This window comes from Perca flavescens, chromosome 2 (genome assembly GCF_004354835.1).
Source record: "Perca flavescens isolate YP-PL-M2 chromosome 2, PFLA_1.0, whole genome shotgun sequence".
Classification (NCBI taxonomy): Eukaryota; Metazoa; Chordata; class Actinopteri; order Perciformes; family Percidae; genus Perca; species Perca flavescens.
This window is the reverse complement of record NC_041332.1, coordinates 18,929,220-18,949,784: the sequence shown is the minus strand read 5'-3', so window position 1 is coordinate 18,949,784 and position 20,565 is coordinate 18,929,220. Positions and strand designations below refer to the sequence as shown.

At 38.2% G+C, this 20,565-nt stretch overlaps 2 protein-coding genes across 5 annotated transcripts; one reads left to right on the top strand and one right to left on the bottom strand.

Moving 5' to 3' along the window:
* Positions 1-466: 466 nt before the first annotated feature.
* Positions 467-16,869, bottom strand: acox1 (acyl-CoA oxidase 1, palmitoyl). 4 transcript variants are annotated; one of them, XM_028592928.1, is made up of 14 exons: positions 16,601-16,869; positions 14,998-15,157; positions 13,377-13,537; positions 9,791-9,898; positions 9,474-9,593; positions 9,225-9,340; positions 8,365-8,534; positions 7,499-7,661; positions 7,169-7,359; positions 6,243-6,422; positions 4,073-4,178; positions 3,668-3,811; positions 3,068-3,274; positions 467-2,604 (listed from the first exon to the last, which is right to left on the bottom strand). In XM_028592928.1, the coding sequence occupies exons 1-14, from the start codon at positions 16,707-16,709 to the stop codon at positions 2,554-2,556; spliced, it is 1,986 nt and encodes a 661-aa protein (XP_028448729.1). In that variant the 5' UTR covers positions 16,710-16,869; the 3' UTR covers positions 467-2,553. The 4 variants fall into 4 exon arrangements, with proteins under 4 accessions (XP_028448729.1, XP_028448720.1, XP_028448746.1 ...); XM_028592919.1 differs by lacking the exon at positions 13,377-13,537 and adding an exon at positions 10,989-11,149 and having other exon boundaries at positions 16,601-16,868; XM_028592945.1 differs by lacking the exons at positions 14,998-15,157; positions 16,601-16,869 and adding an exon at positions 10,989-11,149 and having other exon boundaries at positions 13,377-13,395.
* Positions 16,812-19,947, top strand: ten1 (TEN1 subunit of CST complex). The gene is made up of 3 exons (XM_028592958.1): positions 16,812-17,066; positions 18,338-18,495; positions 19,034-19,947. Exons 1-3 carry the CDS (start codon positions 16,978-16,980, stop codon positions 19,183-19,185), a joined length of 399 nt encoding a protein of 132 aa, XP_028448759.1. The 5' UTR covers positions 16,812-16,977; the 3' UTR covers positions 19,186-19,947.
* Positions 19,948-20,565: the final 618 nt, after the last annotated feature.

Genomic DNA, 20,565 nt, shown 5'->3' with positions numbered 1-20,565 from the left:
ATCAACTTAATTCAAGTGGCTTTATGGTATACTATGTTGCAAAGTTTTTGATTTACATGAGTATGTAAAGTTCTTCCAGTATATTTCTCATGAAAGTGGTAAAAAGCAGTGTTTTCCGAAGTCTATGTAATACAGTTCAAGCTGGTTAACTGATTAAGACAGAAACACAATACACATGATTTAGTTTTTTATCAATATAACTTACAAGTCAAATTAAAACCATGTTTCAAATAATTATTACACAATAAAACATTACACAAACATGCTTAACAAAGAGCTTAGTCATTATATAATAATTGTTCCCGTGCGGCAGAAATGAATTAATAAAAGTCATACAAATACAGAAATGAAATACTATAAGCACTATAAGAACATTCTCGATTACTTGCATTAACAAAAGACAACTTCCTCAGGCACATCATTTAACAAATCCCCCCCCCAAAAAAAAATCTAAATTATTTTTGTGTTGTTTTGTTGCTACTTTTATTCAGCAGCATCTGCCATTAGGATTAAGTTGCTCAATGAGAAAATATAAAGTAGCCTACTGGAGATGAGTTGAGATAAAGCAAGAAATAAAAATCCACCAATTCTATGAAATATGATACATTTCTGTTTGCTAAGTCAGTTAATTATAGGTTTTTCTAAACGGTTTCTCAAACTTTAATAACTGATACAGAAGCATTAATCAAAAAAGATCCAGTTTGCACATAGTTCATCATATATGAATTAGAACAATTCAGTCAGCAGGATTTGAACGTCGCAGCATATTAACAATAGAATTATTTAAAGTTTGTAGTTTAAAATGTGCTTGATTAAAAACTAAAAAAAATAATCCATGTAGATGTTAGCTGGTGTTTTTAACCCTTCTTTATAATATATCAACCTCACACAGCAGGGAGGGAGAATACTAATTCACATATACAGTGCATTATGTGGTCTCATTAAACACTAAATTGTCAGAAATTCCTACCTTCTGTCGTCACAGGTGCTTTTTACACATTTGACATACTTCACCATTATCTGCAGAAACCGTTCTGTCCAACAAATACATTCAGAAGCATGTGGACGCACAGAATAGTAATTATTCGTTCTAATGGTTGAACACAGTCATGGTTCAGAAATTGAGGAATTTAGTACAAATCACCCCAAAGATGTTCATTTCATTTCCAGTAAGTCGTAAATCATTCCACTTTCTCACATACACTGTCTCTTGATGGACCTCTCTTCTCTCTATTGAGCTCAGTTTCTATCAATGGCGTAGTACCGGTATATAACCTACACACTAGTATCTGAAGTGGATCACTATACAGCAAGAAATGCAACAGGTGGTGGGGCTGAGAGTACGTTTTGCCTTGAAATACAGCAACTGGGACATTTTAAGGATTTTTCAGTCTTGTAAAAACTTGTTAGCATTGGAGACATCTGTGCCGGACATGAATGCAAGCTGACCGCAGCACGGAGAGAGTTTTTTATTCTAAAAACATACACTTTGGGTGAAGTATCAACTTAAGGCTGTGAGGAACAGTTTGATACAATGCAGGACATTGACTTTTAAAGGTGTAGTGACTATCTACTGACCATTTCAAAATGGTATTTGTCGCAGCATTTTACAGGAGGAATATTTTTATATTATCTTCACTGTTGGACATGTGCTCTTAATTCAAACTACATTCTGATTGCCGTTTAAGTCAGTCATATTACACCATCATTCACAGGTATGGAAGGGTAAGGGGTGTCACAGACTTGTGCAATTCTTTCTTGATGCATACAGCATTGATAAAAGGTCATGAAAAAATGAATGCCTCTTTAATAACAACAAACAGCACCTGGTCTTTTCAAATAACCGTTGGTCCTCGTCGTCAGGGGAAACAACCAAAACTGATTTTGCTGTTGGTTTGTTCCTAACATAAAAATCTCTAACATTATGTAACGTTTCTAATCACATTCTGTTCTTGTTAGAAAAAAAGAGAAATGGCATTCCTATCTTGGCTGGCTCATACAGCTGAGCCATCAGGCACGCAGTAGAAAGTGAAGAAAAGATGGGGGGGAACGGAAAGAATAAAAACTTCACAATGGAATTTCTCTACAGAAAACAAGGTCTTCTTAAACTGCAAATAATTGATTGTTTTCAGTATTCTTAAAAGCTATTTTTCAAAATAATGACTTCATTAGAGATTTTTAGATAGAATTCTAATTCCTGGTATTGCTATTATTCTCCTCATAATTGCATTGTCTTGATATTGTTTCAGGTTGTCCACCCAGTTTACAGGACACTCATTTCCGCATCACCAAAGAGAACAATGTAGACAGCCCCAAAATGTGACAGTATACCATGGCCTTTAGAGTGGCTGATTATGGTGTTAACATGACCACACAGAGAGTAAAGTAGGGGAGGCTAAATTCCTTCAGACTGGTAAATACCAGCTGATAGGAAAAGGCAAGTAATGGCCATCATGGTGTTGATATTGATTGGGGTTAATGTGGTTAAGGTTGTGCAAATATATGGAGATTTGAAGGGTCGCAACCAGGACCACCATGTACAAGGGGGTCAGCTCACAATTTGGACCGCAGGGGCTTCAGATACTTGTGGAAGGATTCATGGACCTGGGGAAGAAGAAGGAATGGAGCATTTGTTAAACTGAAATAACGGGCAAGGGGGAAAGACATATTTACGTAATCTCAAACACAGTGTTCTTCCTCTAATGCCAAATGATTGTGGTCTCTCATAAAGTGCACACATGCAGTAGTGCACTTTTCATTCTGGAACCTAACTGAACAACTTAATGTGACTTAATGCAGTATGTCATGCAAGTCCTAGAAAAATGACTTTCACCGTTTGCCAGTGTTTATCTCACTAAACAGGAGGAAGCAGGCTGAGTTTGCGGTTCAGGTAAGGCCTGCATCCTTTTCTTGTTGCTAGCATTTAGCCTACGTTGTGGCCTGTTAGTAGCTTGTACGACCATAAAGCTTAGCAGTAATAATATCCCCTAGACCAAATGGCAAAACATTTGATCATTACCACCTGTGCGTGCCACCATTATTTTTCACCCCTGTGACCCTGACCTACCTCTGTAGCGTTTAGGGGTGAGCGACGAGCCCATTCGAACATGTGCTCGTAGACGTTCCCATCATATCGTCCCAGGACTGAATTTAGCTTCTTGTCGTGGTGGTCAAAGGCATCTACCAGTACCACAGCGTTGGGCCTCAGCTGAGACAGCAGCTCCTTGATACGAACAGAAACCTGGTGCACCTGGGGCACATTCAGCAGTCCAGCCTGAAATCAAAACAGATGGAGATGTGGATGAAAACGTGCTGCCGTACCTCACTCAGCTGCCCTAACAGTGAGGAACAGGCAGTAGAGACAGTGGGTTTCACTGTCAAGCAAAGCATTAAGTCTTATATTTTATTTTCAATTCAAAGTTTATCTGATAAAACAAAATCTAATTTGCCTTATTTAATCAACAAAAAAAGCCACCACCCACCAAGGCATACAAATCATACACACAAAAATCCCCCATTCGGTTAGCTCAGAGACAAGAGACAGTTTTTCATATGGAAGCAGACCGTAAACAGCAAAGGGAGTATGCAAATAACTGGAGCAGGTTTGCACAACAGTTCTGTAACACTTGCAAACCATATTGTTTCTCTATGTTGGGATTTTTCTGACCTGTAGAAAGTCTCCAGAGTTGGTTGTAATGCCGTGCAGGGCGTACAGCAGAGCCAGGGTTGACAGCACTGAGTGTATCGCTATGTCACCGATCTCCCCCAGCTTGTCAGTAAAGAGCTTCACTACGACATAGTGACAATGGGCCTGTAGACAAAAAAACAGGGAGGACATGTACATGAATGAAAGAGACTCAAGGCAACAAATAAGAAAGAAAGGGACAGAAAAAGAAGAAATGAGATAAACATGAGCAGAATTTGACTTCAACTTCAAGCCGCATTGGAACAACATATTGGGCTTTGGCTCAGCATAAATCTCTACACTTTCCTATAAATCCAAGCCAGATCTGTGTATCAAAGGCTATGATCGAACACGAACACGAACACACACAAACACACACAAACTTACATCTGAGGCTCTGACCAGGTCAATAGCACTGTTGTTCCAGGCGTCCTCCTGGCTCTTCCTGTTCTGTATCTCTTGCTGGATACTCTTAGCTGCCAGCTCAACTAGACTGCAAACACACACACACAAATTATCTGCATTAACCAAAGAGGTCATTAATATAAATTAATAAAAACATTAAGACACATTTAACAACACATCCCCAGCTTTAACAACACATATTTATATTTGACTTATTACAACAGAGGCTGTCTCTTTACTAAAAACACAATAGCGCTTTTAAATTAAATTCTCCTGAAAATTAAAAAAAAAAAAAAAAAAAAAAGAGATAGATAGATAGATAGATATAAATAAAAAAACTGATTAGACTATCAGGGTGATTAATGTTGACAACTGAAGCTCTGGCCAACACCAACACCTGAGATACAAATCTAATCTGTCTGTGTGACGTAACAGCAGACAGTGTGTCAACATATATCCCTCCGCTTTTTAAAAAGTTCAATTTACATTTTGGGCATTGAGCATACGCCCATATCCAATATCTAAACATTGAAAGGCAAATTTTAATATAATATTACATCATACATTGCATGCAACGACGAGGCATGAGTGGAGGGGTCAAAGCAGCAGTACATTGATTAATATAACAACGAACCCCAATTCCAATGAAGTTGGGACGTTGTGTAAAATGTAAATAAAAACAGAATACAATGATTGGCAAATCCTTTTCAACCTATATTCAATTGAATACAATACAAAGACAAAATATTTAATGTTCAAACTGCTGTTACAACACCTTTCCCTTTAACAACACTCAAGCGTTTGGGAACTGAGGACACTAATTATTGAAGCTTTGTAGGTGGAATTCTTTCCCGTTCTTGCTTAATGTACGACTTCAGTTGCTCAACAGTCCAGGGTCTCTTTTGAGCTTCATAATGAGGCACACATTTTCTTTTTTTTCTTAGATTATTTTTTGGGGCTTTTCCTATTACCTAGTGACAGTGGATAGGCATGAAAGGGGGAGAGAGATGGGGGATGACACACAGCGGGTTGGATTCGAACCCGTGCCGCTGTAGGATTCAGCCAACGTGGGGCGAACGCTCTCTTACTGGGTGAGCTAGAGGCCGCCCCATGCGCCACACATTTTCAATGGGAGACAGGTCTGGACTGCAGACAGGCCAGTCTAGTACCTGCACTCTTTTACTACAAAGCCACGCTGTTGTAACATCTGTAGAATGTGGCCTTAGCACTGTCTTGCTGAAATTAGCAGGGACGTCCAAGAAAAAGACATTGCTTGGATGGCAGCATATGTTGCTCCAACACCTGTATGTACCTTTTCAGCATTAATGGTGCAGATGTGCAAGTTACCCATGCCATGGACACTAACGCACCCCCATACCATCACAGATGCTGGCTTTTGAACTTTTTGCTGATAACAATCTGGATGGTCCTTTTCCTTTTAGGCCCAGAGGACATGAAGTCCATGATTTCCAAAAACAATTTGAAACGTGGACTCGTCAGACCAGAGCACACTTTTCCACTTTGCATCAGTCCATTTCAGATGAGCTTGGGCCCAGAGAAGCAGAAATGTCTCCAGATTCTCTGAATCTTTTGATGATATTATGGACTGTAGATGATGAAATCCCTCAATTCCTTGCAATTGTACGTTAAGAAACATTGTTCTTAAACTATTGGACTATTTGCTCATGCAGTTGTTCACAATGTGTCATTGTGTCACATTGAGTCTTTTGGGGATGCTCCTTTAATACCAAATCATGACACTCACCTGTTTCCAATTAACCTGTTGCCCCTGTCCCAGCTTTTTTGGAACTTGTCGCAGCCATCAAATTCAAAATATTTTGAATATTTACAAAAAAAAAAAAACAATAAAAACGTCAGTTTGAACATTAAATATCTTGTCTTTGTAGCGTATTTAATTGAATATAGGTTAAAAAGGATTTTCAAATCATTGTATTCTGTTTTTATTTACGTTTAACATAACGTCCCAAATTGGAATTGGGGTTGCACTTCAAAAAATGAAGTTAAAGAATCGGTTTCACAACATACGTTGAAAATTGGTCCAATAAAAATGTGAAAAAACATGTAAAATGGTAAAAAGAATTATATATCTAAACCAGAAATGAAAACTCAGCAACACAGCTCAGTCTCTTACATGGCAGCTCGTTGTTTGTAGACCTCCACCAGGCTAGCCAGGTCGTTTATGTCTACCACGGTTGGTCTGGCAGCGACAGGCTGTGGCTGGACCCTGTGCTGCGTTGCTTCATTCAGATAGGATACAATGCCGCTCAGCTGCTGTCCTGCCTTAGCCTGCCGGTAGCTCTTCACCAGGTGTCTGCGTAGACAAAAGTTGAAGATTTTGAGATTTCTTCTTACATGAATATTAACACCAAATCCAAGTCTGGCTTCACCTATCAACCTCTTCATTCATTCCCATTCACACCTCCTTTAGCCTGTGTGTGTGTACTTTGTGTTCAGTTAAGAGCTCATTTGGAATTGAACATTTCAGTAACTGTTCGTACATCCTTGCCAGGGAAACAATATCCCTTCTAAAAAGGACAAAATATCTATATATCTAATATATAGTTGTTTTTTTTTAAACTGCACAGCTGACCTTCATAGTACTAGAGATATAAAACCATGACAGCTATCATTTAGGGATATAAAATGTCACCCGTGTTTGTTTTTGCTGTGGGAGGAGTGTGGGTGTGTCTCCTGCATTTGTGGTGTGATAGGGCTGCTGAGTGGGCAATATGTTTAAGTCTGTATTTGTCTATGTCTCGCTCTCATCCTATTAAAGTGTGTGACAAAAATGATGGGTGAAAAAGCTGTGTGTGTGTACTGGTGTACTAAAAACAACGCAATTTAGGAATTAGGAAGATGTTACTATACGTTTCAGTGTTACAACTTAAAGTAAAAGCAAAGTAAAGTGATAACATCCCTCCTAGTGTAGGAGCACTCTAACAACATAGTAACAATAACAACAAAGGCATTTCTAGCATGTGAGGACTTGGCAGGCTGTGAACTTGGTCCTAGTGAGGTGTCACATTTGCGGTCATGTGATTCTGTGTGACGAGCTACCTTGCGGTCTGCAGCATCATGACCGTGTTCTCTCCCTCGTAGGTGCATGTAGGGGTGAACTCAACGTAAATGTCCGGCAAGGCACTGCTGCGAGAGTAGCCGTGGCCGCCACATGACATGCGGCACACCTCAATGCCAGAGTTGGTTGTCCACGTGGTGAAGGCCTTCAGACCCGCAGACAGCGCATGGAGCTGTAGATCGGAGGGTAAAGAGGGTAAAAATGGCTTCATTCAAGCCTAAACACTGGGTGACAATTATATAAATATATTTTTTAAATCAAGTCATCATTAAGCCTAGATCACACTCTAAATGTGCATGTCCAGTCAGTACCTCAGGCAGTTCACTGAAGTCCCCGTCGTTGATGTCTCCACTGATGCGGTGGTAGGTCTCCTTCATATACTGGCCGACAAAAGAGAAGGCATAGGCCGTAGCCAGCAGAGGGAACAGCTTGTACTGCTGCGTCTGGTAGTCGAGGATCTGAGGCTCTGGCTCTCTGTGGGACACAAACACAATGTTCACTATCTCATATAAAGGTTGTACTTCCCTTTGAGGCATGAGGATATGGTACAAGATCAAATCATGACGACACCAGTACCTTTTCCATTTCCGGTTATGTCACCATTTCTGAACCTCTCACACTAATTTCATGTGTTGAATTTTATAGATCAACTATCAAAGTGGTATAAATATCATTTTTCTATTTGGACATATTGGCCCTCTTCTGTAATTTACTTCCTATAACATTTCACATCCATATATCCATATGTTTACTGTATAAACCATCTACGTTCTTATGGAACAAACATAACTAAATAAAAAAAATTTAAAAGTCTACCATTCAGTTAAATACATTAATTTATTCATAATTTGTCATTTGAGACTTTCTACTAATGTAAATGTGTTTTACACAAAATTCTGGTGGTATAAAGTAAAATCAAATTTTTTGCCCTTTCTGTGCATGATAGACCTTAAACCTGTGGTAGGCACTTTATTTTTTAGAGTTGTTGGGCAAAAATATCATGATAATCTTTCAGCATATTGTAATTCAAGTGATCTGAGAGAAAACTAGAATCTGCACCTCCTCTTGGCTCTGTTATCAGGCTTTAGATAATCTAGCCCCTTTTGCAATTTCTATAAAATATGCAATGCTTGCTCTTTGATGAAATTTCTTCATGCATTAATTTGTATTGACGTACCCCGGCCGGATTTCAGATTGGTGTCGAACAGAACTGTAGCGGATGGCGATGGTGCAGGACTTGGAGAGGGCCCGAGCTGACTCGCCTACAATCAATGAGCGGATGAACACCATGGTGCCGTAAGTCAGCTTGGCACTTGGTGGCTTCACATAGGTTCCATCTGGCTCCACCTAGTGGAGAGACAGAGTCATCTTCACAGCATATAAGCAGATGCTTCAGGAGCAAAAGTCCCACTCTAAATGCAATACATAAACTCAGTTCATTATTACAAGTCAATGCTTAATTAGATGGCCATTGCTGAGCTCAACATGTTTGCTAATATATCAGGGTGCGTTTTCAGGTGCCTGATAAAATTAGATGTGGTTGAGCCAGAATCCTTTACACCACATATTTTGCATTCAGTGATTCTTTTATTTGGGCCTTGTTGTATTAAGTTTTTAAAGCCAAAGGTTATGATGAATGGCACAACAGCTGCGGGTGCGGTCAACATGTTTGTTGTCCCTGATCACGTGTGGCCACTTGCAGTTCAGATGTTTCCAAAAAATAAATGTTCACGAGTTCCAGACCTCGAGTCGAGTTGAAAGTCTTTTGAGGACAAGTCTCAAGTCAAGTCTGAAGTCACTGTGTGTGCAACTTGAGTCGGAATGTTTAGGCAATGCAACAATCCTTCCCTATTTGGTAAACAAAACACAGCTGCGCAGGTCTTTGCTTAACTATTAAAGTATCTGCAAAGAACAGCATTTTGGCACAGTTGCAATTACACTGACAGCAATCCTTTCACAAAAAAAGATCAAATCTCCTTATCGACTTAAACCAATTTAATCTAAGGGAAACTAGCAACTCAAATAATGTCACATCACCTTGGCGTATTTCATCAGCATGTTCTCCCGTGGGATTCGTACGTTCTCTAGTTTTAGGAAGCCGTTGTCAACTTCATTAAAGCCAAACTTGGGGCCGATATCTCCAACCACAATACCTAAGAGAGACAGAGAAAAAATGACAGACCCAAAAAAAAAAAAAAAAAAAAAGGGAGGCAGAAACAGGAAGGTAATGAGGACTGACTTCACTACAAACACCACATCCAGAAAGACATCACAGACAGTGGTTACCTGGCAAGGGTACGTGTGTGCTCATGTCGCGGATAGGTACGATGAAAGCATGCAGACCGTGGCAATTTCCCTGAGTATAAAGCTGGGCTAGAACTATGGCATGGTTTGAGGTCTTTCCAACTAGAAAGAGAGAGAGTAAGAAGGTTAAACTAATTTGTGCTGAATGTCAACAAGGTTTTCTTAGCCTGAAAGAAAATCGAAAAAAAAAAAAAAAAACATATTCCTTATGCTTACAGAAATTCTAATACTTTGCCATTTCCAGGCTGTATAACTCTTGGTCCAGTCCTGCAGAGACAAGACAGTGTGAATCTACTTACGTCCTCCAGGCCACCATTTGATGGAGCTGATTGTGGGACTGTTCAAGACAAACTCCTGTGTGGCCGGGTCATATGTAGCTGTGGTCTCCAGCCCCCTGAGGTGTGTGCCTACAGAGAGACAACATATCGAAGCCCACCAAACACACACACACAGAACACACACAGCGTACACAGTTGAAAATCAAAAATGAATTAATGTGACATGAACAAACTGAAGATTAATCAATAAATCAACATGTTTAGCCCTTGACAATTTGAAATATTCTTTAATAGGTAGCTGAACTGGATGAAGCCAACATAAAGGAGCAAAGCAATGCACTTTGTAGGTGTTTGACAGATCTAAAAACATATGTACAGTAATAATCATTTTTCAACATTATTCAATTCATGCCATGCTATGTTATGCCATTTGTTTGATGGCCTCTGAATTTGCATCTAGCACAAACAAAACAGGTCTGGATGGCCTATTCAAACTGTAATGTGTCTTACTATACTGGTCTGCAACCAAAGATAGATCTTAAAACATGCTAATCCAAACATATATACAAACTAAAATTGTTAGTAAAGGAAGCGGTTATGTCAAAAACACAAAGGGGTGACGAGAGGTAGTTTGTCTGGCTATCTGATGCAGCCCGGTGGTCAGGGGGCATAATACCAAGTGACATACTCTACTCCAGACGTTTGGGCATGCAATTAAAAGTAAAACAATTTGATAACTTTATGCTTGTCTGGTGGGTCAACTGACACCAGTGGTCAGACAGGTTGTAAATATGTTTAACCATATCAAATATTTGACCTACTGTCTTTAAAGAAGTGGTGCTTACACAACAGACAATTACCCAGGATATTTTGGGTGTGTTCATCATCATGTTAACTTGAGTTCAGCAGTTTAGAAAATTAAGTAAAACTTGGGATTCATTTACGTGTCTGCCCACTCGTGTAGTTTTCCCAACCAGACTGAATTTACTTGTATCCTTAAACAAAATATGGAAAATAGGACAGAAAGGAGGTTTAAAACATTTGCAAATCAGACAAACAAACTTTCTCAGATAATTATTAATGGAAGTTAAGTATGAATAGATATTAGTGCCAATTAGGTAAACATTAGTTTTAACTAAAGCACCAGAAGTAGCACCAGAATGTTTTTACTGACGGGCCTAAACAGGCCTGCTTTTTTGGACTGCCCTGTTCATTTTACCGTGGCCCATCTCAGTCTGAGCGTAGGTGCCGATGATCTCTAGGTTCCAGGTGGGCATGAAGAAACGGTCCATTTGCTCTTGGGTGGCCTGGTTGAGCAGTGTGGGCAAGAACATCGCCAGATGGAGATCCAAGGGCCCTGGCCTGTCTGGGTTCACACAGCTAGATCCACACAGGACAGTGGCAAACGGAAAAGAAAAGCAGGTGGAAATGGGGAAAGGCCAAGAAGGGAGATGCATAAGGAATTTTGGATGGAAGCATTATGGGAAGTTTGAACCAAGTAAGTGCAGATGAATGAGGAGAGAACGTTGGAAAAAGTATTGACAGGAGGGATTATGGGTAAGAATTGATATGGTTCGAATAAGGAAGAAGCGAGTGAAGAAATAAAGACAAAAGTTGTGCAAAAAAGCATTAAAAGGCAGAAGTGACAAAGACAAATTAAAACAGCGTGTGAGCATACCGTGCATATTGATTTGATTATACGGCCATCATTTGGCTCCACTCATTTAAATCTGTCTTTAGTAGTTGCATCAATAAAGTTCCCCTGCCACATGTGAGTTTGAATACCTCAGTTATGTACAGCACTTTAGTCTCAGACACTTCTCAGTTTAGCATGCTTAGTGTGCTGGAACATGTTCACAGTTTCTGACCATAAGCTCATCTAATTAAAGCATAAAGGTTCTACATCAAACAAATTCCTGATTTAGCTGCCTCTTACATATCTTTACACCAAGTGGTCACATGTAAACGTCTTCTTCTTTACTAGTTCTAACTGGATGTTCAACAAGTCTGGCAACATACAGTTTAAAAGACACCAAGATTGTCATTGAACTGAATAAAGATATATACATTAAAATTGGACCTGCTCCTCTCTTCATTGCATGTTTCTCAGGGCCAGTAACTATACAGGTATACTGACAAGGCAGACAATAGTGGGTAGGTAAGTTCATTTTTAGACAACTTAAAAAAAGAAAGAAATGTAGACAACTATTTTGATAATTGATTAATTTTTCAAGCACAACTGCCAAACATTTATAGTAAATTGAAGATTTTGGGACATTTAAAGATGCAGAAGGTAAGACTTATAAAACTAACTTTCTGTCATATTAGCTGAAACTGACCCTATGTTCCAGTAGAACTACAACATTAGGCAGGTAATTTAAAAATAAATCTGGCTCCTCTGGCACCACCTACAGTCTGCAGTGCGATTTGCAAATTGAGGATATTGCGATTGTGTTCCGTTTTTCTTTAGACTGAATGATTAATCAATTGTTCAACATAATAATCAGCAGATCAATTGATAATGCAAAACATTTTTTATTGTAGCCCTAGAAAAGTGATCAAGGACACATTAGGTCATGCCATAAATGATACTCTTGGATTTTAGCCCAGTGTTGGTCCATCCTGTCAAAACACAGGTGAACAAAATGTTCATTAAAAGACCATTCAAGAGCCATCATTTCTAAACTTTCAGTGGAGGTCTGCACAGATGAAATGTTAATTCACATTAACATCCACTTGACTTTGTTACAGCAAGGCAACAAACAATAGCTGGCTTGGCCTACATTCTCTCAGATTACAAAGAGACATTCAGAAGCTAGAACTCAGCCTCAATATGGGATCCCAGACCACATATTTTTGCAGCACATAAGGCAGTTCTTGCTTTTGAGGTCATAAAACGGGCAAAAAATGTTCTCACTAGTTTCCATTTCCAGTCTACACCACACACCAGAACAACCTCTTCACCATTTCTAGCCACTCAAGATGCCAACAGCCAAACCAAAGACAGAACAGATAATTAGGACTAAATTACTGATTAAAATTAATTTAAAAGAGCGTATATAATTTGCAAAGAGATGGAAAGTAATCAAGACACAGCAGTCAAAATGCACACAAGCTTCACCATTAGTGCATTATCATGACAAAGATGGAGTGAGAGAGTTGTCAGTAGGAAAGAAGAATAACTACCTACCTAATGTAGATGGTAATAAGTTTTGGAAAAGACTAAACAAAACTAAAATATTTTAATCTAACATACTACTAACGCTGAAGGTGTTAGGGACAACCATAGTGCAGCGATGTTAGTAAACCAGCTACATGTACTTGACTAGCCACAAATCACCAACAAATTATAAAGCATGAACACAATTGTCAGGACACACGTGCAACTACTAACTTTTGAATTTCTACATGATTTGAATCTGTCAAACACATACAAGAAGAACTGTCCTCCAACGGGCCACTTTTCTTGCCCCGAATATAATTTTGGCTAAACATTCAAAAACACAAATGCCAATTTGTGATATTTTATAACAGCACAATGACGCTGTGTCTAAGGGCCTTTATCAACAAGCAAGTAAATAAGTTAAGGGCTAAGTCAAGGACTGACCGTGACCCATCTCAGTTTGGGCATATGTGCCCACAGCCTGGAAGGACTCTGCCAGAGGTAACCATTTCTTGGACTGCTGAGGGTCACACTGGCTGTACAGGGTCGGGAGGAACATGACAAAGTGTAGCCCCATGGCCTCATGGTGGTTGCCTTGTACCATACTGGGTGAAGGGAAGGTATAGGAAACACAAACTTAAGTTCAAACTTGCTGTTACTCAAATGTTGTGCAACTGAGGTATTTGGTGACTCACTATGTCATGGCAGCACTGTGATTTTTATGGCTGAGGTTCAAGTTGTTGCCATTTTATTGTCTAAAAAGTTATTCAGTCAAATTTAGTATTTGAACAAGTAACAAGAAGAAGAATAAGAAGACTCTCAGTTAAAATGAAGAGGGCAAGCAAAGTAGAGTATTAATGTGATCCACATCGATCCTTTTTACAAGCAGCCACAATTAAAATGACAACTCACTGAATAGATATCAAATAGGCTGACCGAAAGCTTGGGAGTGCAGGAACATAGCACACTGAAAATGTGAGCAATATCTCTAAAAAAGCATTATAAAAACTGAGGATCAATCACATTGCATTACACAGTACAGCTGGTGAAAGCTGGGAGCTTGCATACCCTCTGACACAGTTCCATGTTCTGAACTTTGCTCCGACCGCATTTATTTGCCACGAGATCAGACGCAGTTACAGATTGGTGGTCAAGCTACAATTTATATTACACATCTTCACAAAATATTTAGGTGATTCTATGAATTTTGTACTATCACCAGAAAGTTTCTAAACCATTCTTTTGTCTGATACAGTTCAAGGATAGTTGTGGAACTGTTATAAACATGATTAAATGGTCCCACATATCACAGTGCCCAAGCTACATCATGAACCCCCCTTATTATTTTTTTGAAACAAACATGCCATTTTGTATATTGGACGTCAGTTAACGAACAATCCACGTATATTATTTGATTACTGCCATAAAGTACAGTCAGGGCGTGGTATCATTAACATAACAGCCATTGTGTAATGTGTAACATGTCAACCACTTACATTATGTGTAATTTATAAATTTTCTAACCCTTGATACTGACAGTATCTGACAGAGGTCATAATAGTTTGCTTTATTATTCAGTAAGTACACAAGTATATTCAAGTACATGTGCATTTGTAAACATTAGCTTGTGAAAAACAGTATTTCAGTGTTCACCACTTCCTGCTACTTAAATTTGAATTGTAAATTACTATCAGTACACATATTTCTTATTTCTGACTGATTACACTCCTTGCATGCCTGACTCACTTCACCACTGTTACCTCCATGTTTATGTAACAATTCAGGACAACACTACTGTGCATCAAACTGAGTGAGGACAAACAATTCAATTTTTTGACTGTTAAATGCCTTACGTTGCTTGCTGAACATGATTTTAGGGATAATAATGTACAGAGGGACATATTCCCTTTTCTTTTTTTAGTAGGCTTTTTGAGTTTACCTCTCCTAACAGGTGATTTGACTGTGTGCAGGCTGCTCTCCCTCGGCCTTGCAATCACACAGAGACCCATCTGGATCTACAGTATGTAACCAGTTGGACTCACACATCGACTCATTTACCACATACGTCTTATAGCAGTAGATCTCCTCTGGGTCTGCAATGCCATACTCTCTGAGCTTCAGGATCATTTGGGCACTTTTTCTTACAGCCTGGTCATAGCGCTCACTGCGGGACAGGAAGTTTGGGTCCTCCTCCTCAAAGTCTGGGTCACTGAAAACCATTGACTCTACAGTGGAAAGTGGAAATTAAATCAGAAATGTATCTTTTAGTCTACACAGTCGCTGCACACTACTACTGTGTACTAAAATGTAACAGTGTGCATATAGATTTGAAAATGTGAATTAAGTAACAAAACAATCTTTACAGTTCAATTACCATAGCTTCCTCCTATTTAACAACATTCAACAACAACAAATGTTGAGACCAAACACATCATATACTGTATGCCTGTGTCTAGAAAGGAAGCCTTTTTTGTCAGAATTTAGACGACATAACCACTGTATCCTTTGCTGCTCTCAGCATACTGTAATCCACTGTACATCAGTCATTTGTTCAGTGGAGTGTTCAATGGACAGAAACTTAATCAGAAACTATTTTTAAAATTGTTTAGAGTAATTTAAAAAATATATATTTCCAAACTCTCCAGCTTAAACAATGTGATTATTTGCATGTTTTCTTGGTCTTCTAAAATTATAAACTAAATATCCTTGGTTTTGGACTGTAGGTCAGACAGATGTCAGCTAAGACTAAGAAACTCTGATGGACATTTTTCACAATTGTTAGAAATTTAACAGACAAAAAGATTAACTTAATCGAGAAAATACTCAGGCTACTCATTATTTCAGACACTAGTAGGTTTTAGTACAAATCTCTGCACCTTTAGGTTCAACAAAATTTTCAAATACAATGCTGATTTAAGAATGCATACAGACATGGAAAATTAAATTCTTCTCATAACACATTTTACAACGTGTATACACACTGACACACTTGGGTACATTAAAAGTGTCTTTTTTTTTTTTTTTTTTTTAATTATCTAACATTATATACACAAAAATAAATATGGTCTTTTCCATGACTTGGCATGACCTGACCCAAGACAGTAGACGTGGTGGTCAATCGCATTTCAATTCCACATTGAATCAAACATACAGTATGTTGTTCTCTGCTACCTACAGCCACGCTATGTTTGCCTAAAGAGGATATGAATAAAGTAGCATGGCCTAGCGTAAAGTTCACTTGAACAGGTGTTGAAACACAACCATAGGAAAACGGAGGTGAACACTGACTAAACAACTGATCAACTATTGTAGGGTTTTATGCTAAATGACACGAAAGTCAATTTTATCTTTGGAACATAACATATCACCCTAACATAATTAATTTTAGAATACCTTAAATACATTTTAGCGTAAGATATGTTTCTAAATTACGTGAAACTTTGGTTCAATTCAGGACAGCGTCCGAGGACAGGAAAGCCGCTAGCAACTCTAGCTAGTTAGCACACAGCAGATGAAAGCATTAACGTTAGCTCCTTCTTCTCCACAATACTTGTCTTCAGCAAATATCATTTGTATCATTGTCAGATAAAGTGTTAACGTTAGGTGTCGGCGGTAACGAGCCCAATAACTCTTAACGTTATAAGGCAAAGAAGTCATTTCAAACTCACCAATTTCTCGTCTTCTTTTGGTCTTCTCAAGGCCCCCGTCCAAAATATAGGTTAGTTTCTCGACGTCAAAAGTGGCGTTTTGCCGCTCTTTAATAATATCAGGATTCATGGTTCTATATCCGACTGAAAACAGTATTTACAGGTAAAAAAAAAAAAAGTAGACAATTGTTATATAACCTCCTGCAACCTCAACCTGACTGATGGACGGTTCCTCCTGACAGGGCCTCCTCCTAACGCAGCCGCAGTGGGGCGGAGAGGCGGGGATAAATCATGTCATATGACCGTATATCGCTGTTGAAGACAGACTTCCTCACTAGCACTTTACGTAACGTTATATTCAACTATTTCACTGTGTTTCACTGTTTTTTTTCTCCACGATGCTTCCCGCAGCTGCAGTTTTTCATTTCCCCTGGGAAGTAAACTCTGGAGCAGTACAGGAAGGAGAATCAGTGAGAGTATTTGGCAGGTTGGTTTTCACAACAGTTTTGATTCACAACATTTGGTTTGCTATTTTGATACAATAACAATTGTGCTTTATGAAAATATAAACAGTGCGGGAAGTAGCATTTGACAAGTCAACGTACAATATGTGTATTTATTTTTTCCGACCTGCAGCGGCAGTAGCAACTTGTAATACTAGTAAGTAACGTTCTCATTCAAAATGTTACTTGACTAAAAGTACAAACATATTGGCATCAAAATATACTTAAGGTAGCAACATTTTAAATACTTACAGAATGGGCCATTTTAGAATCATAAATTATTACTGGTTTATAATATTGATGTATTCATGTTGTATCTGGTGACGGTGGGGCTAATTTTAAATTCATATACTGAGTTGCCTGAGTAGCTTACCAAATTACACAACATATTATATCATAATGTATTAGTTGATTTATAAGTTATATATTTTGTAATAATCTTAATTTGCAAAGTAAGTAACAAAGGCTGTCAAATAAAATGTAGTGGATACAAAAAGTACAATATTTGCCTCCAAAATGGGGTGGAGTACAAGTATAAAGTAGTATAAACTTGAAATACTCAAGTACAAGTACCTCAAAATTGTACATTATTACAGTACAGTCCACCACTGCCTAATTGGTATAATGGGATCCGGAAGAATAGAAAAAGGCAGTGAAATCACACGTTTCCCTGTTTTTACAAATAGTGTATTCACAAGTCTAGGTTTCAAATAGTCTCCAGCAACCCCTTGTTTATCCAATCCAGGCTTAATCATCTTTTTTTTCTTGTTTTCACAAATAGAATAAACGTATAAACAGGGTATACTGGGTATAAACAGTCCTTAGACATGTCCAGGTTTGACAAATGTAGGTACTTTCAACTAGACTGGTCTGATGTGGAGACAAATCATCACCGTAATGTAATGTCCTGCCTTCAAAATCTACTTAAGTAAAAGTATGTAAGTACAATAAGTTAAAGTACTATTTATGAGGCAGTACAGCCCCTGTCAGTATTTTATTATCATTCATAATATTATTGGATTATTATTAACATAGCATTAGCATGATAGCAGCATTTTAATGTTCGACTGGAGCTTATTGTTTCCATACTGATGGGTAGTTTAATCTGTAATAATGCATCATAAGATGATCATATGTAAAATGTAAATATAGCCGTCAGATAAATAAATAAATAAATAAGAAAGAATACACCTTAATAAAAGATTACATTATATCATCCTGGCTGACATGGACACCTTCCTGTTCTATTTTCCAGACTTGTCTGCTATCAGCCTGAGCAGTCCAGAGCTACACTGTCAGCTCAGCATGCTGCTAAAGAGCACCACGTGGCTGTCCACACCTTGTTTGTGGAGCCTTTTCACTCAATAATTGGGGCCCAGTACTTAGTTCTGGGTGAGATTGAAAATGCTGATGGTAAGGAAAGTCTTTCTTATCTGTTGTGACTGGGGCATGATAAATAATTAATTCAGATTTTCAAACTGCAGTTTCCTGTTGCGGCTATCTGAAAGTAGTATCGCCAGATGTGAAAACAGTGCACTATATACAGTATATCATACAGATATCATTAGTTTATAAATTGATTTTTAAGAGCTGTCACAGCTGCAGCAATAATATTTTTTTTAGCTGATTATGCATTTACTCATGCAGAAAAAGATTGAAATACTGTTATTGGACACAAAACTCACAGAGGCTTATTCACCCTCACAGGATTCAGTATAAAGATATCCTAAAACATTGTATTAAACAGCTATCTGGTTATTCATTTATAGTGGTTGAAATATAACATAGAAGTCACAACTCTTTAACACTATACATTCTTGTGTTTGTTTGCCTCTTTTTAAATTTCACTCATTAATTTCAATACATCTTGATCACTGGGGTCATTTAAATACACCCAGTACTCTTTGCCTCTATCAGCTGCCTTTATCTGCATCTTCTCGTCTTGTTAAAGGGGATGGTGTGATGGTCCGTGCCCGTGTGCTGAACTGCGTTGATGGTGTAAACGTTGCACTTCTACAGAAAGCCATCACTGAGCAAAGGAGCTTCTTTGGGGAGAGGGAGTGCAAACAGGGTGATGCTGCATTACCTGCACATGCAACCTGATCAGGGTCTCCCAAGTTTCCCAGGGTGCTCGTTTACTATCAGAACTACAGTGCTGCCTCCAAGGTGCACTTGAGTACTGTTGTGTGAGCTCAAGTCAAGACCGTCTGGTTAACTCTAAAAGACGGTTTATATGACTATTTTGTCTACCTCTGACCATAAAAGTTTATTAGTACCGGGGTTTGCCATTTGACAATTAAGGCCCAAAATGAATGGATCAACATTGAGGCTTCATGTTTGGTCAATGAAGAATTAACAGCAGATGTTTTGGCTTATAAATATGGTGCATATTTTTTAGCCATGTCTCTCAGTGTTGAGACATGATGGTTTTTCAGTGCTACCATTTCATATGGTGGGTGTTACCAGTCTCATTATTATTTATGTACTTGTGCAAAACGTGCTTGTGTGTGTACTGTGGTCTGATATCTTTCAAAAATGCTTTAAAAATTGTTACAACAGATATTTCATGTATGGGTCGTGTAATATAGAATTAGAAAATAATTAAAAAAACCAAACTATATTCCACTCATATTAAATTGGCAAAGGTTTAAAATTTTACACAGAAGTATAAATGCATTCTTTGTACTGTGTACTGTGTTGTTGTTGTTGTTGTGACAGACAATTTAAAAGATGACTATTAGGTTATCTATTACATTGTTTCTCAAATGGAGGTTTATGTCCCCCTAGGGTTACTTTGGAGGACTGCAGGGGGTACGTGAGATATTTAACAAAATGTTTAGTTTAAGGCTGTTGTCCAAAACATTGTTCCTCTTTATGTAGAATTTTTTTTTTTTTTTCCTACCAAAAATGTAACATTCGTGTCGCCTTCTTTGGACCTAATCTTGCCTTCCTTCCTTCTACTGTCCTTTTTTCTTCTTATGTCACTGTTTTTGAAGTTTTTGATACTATTTTGATCTATTCTAGCCTTACTTCCTTCCTTCTTTCTACCATCTTTTTCCAAGTTTTTGTCTTTTCTACAGTTTTTGTCTCTTTTTCTCATTAGCATTTAAATGTTTTTTTCAGTTCCAAGGCTGTTGTTTAATAAATCTATCGCTGACAGCGCTGTACTGTTCCTGTTTTTATACACTTTTTTTTCTACCGAAAATGTTTAGCGCTGGTCAGGGGGTACTTGGCTTAAAGAAATAATTTAAAAGGGGTACATTATTGACAAAAGTTTGAGAACCACTAATCTATTAGATACGTTTTGGCTATAGTTTGGGCTATTACATAGATAAGGACTTGCACTGAAGCTGCATTAGCATAATTAACATTGAAACAGTTTTATGAAATCATGTTACAACCATATAATTAAAAATAATCTTACAAATAAAATAATTCAAAGCTCTGGCTGGTATCTCAACCACGTGTTAGGACTATGTTTTC